The following is a 3,620-nucleotide window of genomic DNA, read 5'->3' as shown; positions in this document are numbered from 1 at the left end:
CAGAATAATTAATATTATAAAAACACAATGCATAAAACTCACAAAGTAACATATTATCAATACTACAACTGTTACACTCCAACACTCACATTAACACACACGCACGCACACACACATGATTAAACGGCTGAGATGACAGCAATTTTCACTTAAAATACATACATGTAAAAAGGAACATAATTGTAATCTGCATGCCACAGATTCTGTAAAAATTGTAAAATAAAATTTTGAGTAGAAAAGGTAAATGGTGTAAAAATCGGGTCATTCTCCCTTTCGAACCACACCACCACCACCATCTACCCACCCCCATTCTCTCTACTCTCCCATCACACACACTCACATTGCTATGGGCCTGGGACAACAGCACTATTTGAGTTATGACAAGTATTTTTTTAAGAGATAAGTTTTAAGATTTGCTTTAAAGGTAGATAGATGAGTTGTTTGTCTGAGAGCAATAGGCAGAGAATTCCAAGTTGTTGGGCCGAAGACGGAAAATGACCTCTTTCCACAGGAGTTAAGGAAGTATCGGGAATATATTCAGATATGTAACATAACACAGTTGTAACCTGAAAATGAGAAAAACAGTCATTATCTGCATTAAGTCTTATTCACACAGAATAACAAAAAAGAGGAAAAATAGCACACACTCAACTGCATATTGTATTTCTAATCTTTAAGGCTTTATACAAGTAAATTGCTAGCTGTTTATCAACGTGTTCCTTAGTGGATGACATAAGCAAATACAGTCTGAACATGGAGGGCTGCCCATGATATTTTGAAGGTATCAGCTGATTTCTAAGATAACTCAACACAAGACAACAAAGTACAAAGTGGAGTTCACTCTCCGTCGCACTTTTACATAAAGGGCAAACAAGGTCACTATCTTTATGTTGCCTGTAACGGTAAAAATGCGTAAACAAATCAGAAATTCCGAATCTAAACTTTGCTATGATACATTTTAAATGTCTATCCATATTCATAGCCAAATAAACTTTACCGTATATCTCAAGTTCATCTGTCTACAAAAATCAAAACGATTACCATCTTGGATATGGCTCGACCATTCCTGCCAACGACAGTCGATTCGTCTCGAGCGAAGTGTACGTAGAAATCCGTTTAAATATCCTCTACTCCTTGATTTAGCCACCTAAATCCTGCAGTTTTATTCTCACCTTTGATATCAAGTTAGTTCTCCCTCTATTATCCAAATCATGTAACATGTTGTAGGCTTTCCTTGGCAGTCTCAGGTTTTCCATTCGCATTATTTTTAACCAATAAGAAATACATCTCATAATCGAATTCAAATATATTGGATAGCGTATTAGTTTCAGCATAGATTAAATCATTACGTGTTTTCATAGTCACCCCAAGAAATTTCTTTAATGCTAATAAATGAACTTTTTCACAGTGAATTGCTGATTCGCAAAGACCCCAAATTTCAGCTCCGTATTGTGTAATAGGTTGAATCTGACAGTCAAATAATTTCATAAACAATTCAAAAGATTGATTTTCTAAACTGGATAATTTCTGCAGGATACAGAAAAGCGCATACTTCGCTCCGCTTGCAAGATCTTGACGAAAAATATTTTCCTAAGTATTTCTTTAACCACACAAGATTTTTTCCGCATTGTCAAAAAAACAAACAAAAAAACAACAACAAAAACAAAAACAAAAAAAAACAAACAAACAAACAAACAACCAACCAACCAAGAAACTTGTATTGTTTGATCCCAGAGACAAACAAAAAATATGTTCTATGTACTGGTGGAGTTATGATTTTTTAAAATTGTGTCTTTGCTTCCACCTTGTTTGAAAATGTTACTGATAACTGGATCTTAACACTTCTATGGAATATTTCTTATTGCTCTTGTGTTTGTTCGGTCTGGGGACCTATCTATCCCCTCCAGGGACAGGGGGGGGGGGGAGAGTCATGATAAACGCAGAGACACAAATGCTGAAATGCGGAGCGCACACACACACACACGCGCGCGCGCGCGCAGGCAGGCAGGCAGAGACAGGGAGAAAGAGGGTGAGAAAAAGAATGACAGACAGACAGTGACAAAGACCCATAAACAGACATAGAGACTGACAGACAGACAGACATAGAGACTGACAGACAGACAAACAGACAGACAAACGGGATGATCGCTAAAAACATTTTGAACCATCAGAGTCTGTGATAGAAACAACGTAAAACATCCTGTCATTTACCTTCAGCATACGGAAAGGACTGTCCTCCAACAGACACACGTCAGCCTCCCCTTCCTCCTCAACCTCTGTGGATCCTGACTTCATCTTGGACAGCTTGGACAGCTGTCTCACCTGTCGGCCCATCCGGCGAACTTTCTTCATCATACCCCACCTGTACCGAGGCCTGCTCCCCTTGGGTGGCCCGGGGGAATGGTGATGGTGGGTGTGACGGTGGGGGCCTTGCTGGGGAACATACGCAATAATAGGCTCGAAGTCGGAGTCACACCCTAACAATTTCACCAGCTGCCGTTCGTCGCTATCCCGTGTCGGGGAAGCCATTTGGAGTGCTTTCACTTGGGGTACACCTCAGCGTCTGTCCTGTTTTCGGTGAATGAACAACGGATTTCGGACGAGTTTTCAGTTTCGAAACTGAGCACAAACATCGCTCGCTCTCGCTCGGACTTCAAATGCCTCAACACCTTTGATCACAGACTGGTGCGCTGGCGGCGGATGTGTTTGGTCATTGACAAGCCGACGAATGATGACACTGCAAGAATAATGCTATTTGTTATTAACTTACAGACACATTGCAAGACGTCGACACAGCCCTGCGCAATACTCAAGCGGGCGCAAGAGTGAGAGAGACGTTTGAGCGCGCCGCGACAAACAAACCAACCAGAGTTGTACAAACATACCCTTCACACTCCTTCCACCACCCCCTTCTCGTCTGTCGACCTGTTGAGGAGAGAGAGGAAGTGTTGGAGTTGTGTTGGGGCTACTGAGCTGTCGCTGTACAAAGCTGTTACACGACTAAGTTCACACAGTTAACAATTGAACGAAAACGTTAATAAGGAAATAAATACTGGTATGTTCACTTCAGTGTCATCATAATTGCCTAAACTGACGTGCGAAATCCTCAATGACAGTCACAGAGACACTGTCGTCTGCTTGGCAATCTGAAAACTGTGAAGTGCACAACTTTTAATTTCGCATGATTTTCGAGCTCGATGTTTGACACCCCAACCGATGTTCGACACACCTAATCAATGCAGTACACACGTAAAACGTTCTTGGGTGTTGTCGATACAGCCATAGGTAGCCAAGATTTGACTAGTTTTTGTCCGACCTTTTTTTTTTTTTTAATCACCAACCGCTGACGAGGAGCACCCTTGGGGTTTTCCTTTTCGTGACAAACAACACTACCCGGTAAAGCAAACGATAAGTTTCCCTCTCAGCGCAGGGCTCACCGAGCCGGTCAAACGAAGTCATGCGTACAGCCGGACCAGTTATTTTTTGGGTGCGTGGTCAGTGCAAAGCAGTCAGAAAGGAGGGGGGTGGGGGGATGAGATGGTGGGGTCCCCCCGTGAGATCGTTCCCCTTTTCACAGAACTGTTGTGTCACGCAGATCTATCACCCACTCTCTTTTCTGC

At 42.0% G+C, this 3,620-nt stretch overlaps 1 protein-coding gene across 1 annotated transcript in view; it reads right to left on the bottom strand.

Annotated features, from left to right (window-relative positions):
- LOC143280610 (transient receptor potential cation channel subfamily A member 1-like) overlaps positions 1-2,869 on the bottom strand; it is a 79,381-nt gene extending 76,512 nt beyond the window's left edge. Inside the window, exon 1 of the mRNA XM_076585325.1 lies at positions 2,212-2,869. Within this exon, the coding sequence (XP_076441440.1) occupies positions 2,212-2,529 (318 nt within the window). The 5' untranslated portion in view covers positions 2,530-2,869. The remainder of the gene's footprint in view (positions 1-2,211) is intronic.
- Between the last annotated feature and the right edge of the window lie 751 nt (positions 2,870-3,620).

The sequence above is a fragment of the Babylonia areolata genome, chromosome 3 (assembly GCF_041734735.1).
Source record: "Babylonia areolata isolate BAREFJ2019XMU chromosome 3, ASM4173473v1, whole genome shotgun sequence".
Taxonomy (NCBI): Eukaryota; Metazoa; Mollusca; class Gastropoda; order Neogastropoda; family Buccinidae; genus Babylonia; species Babylonia areolata.
The sequence above is the reverse complement of the archived record's forward strand: the minus strand, read 5'-3'. Positions and strand labels throughout refer to the sequence as shown.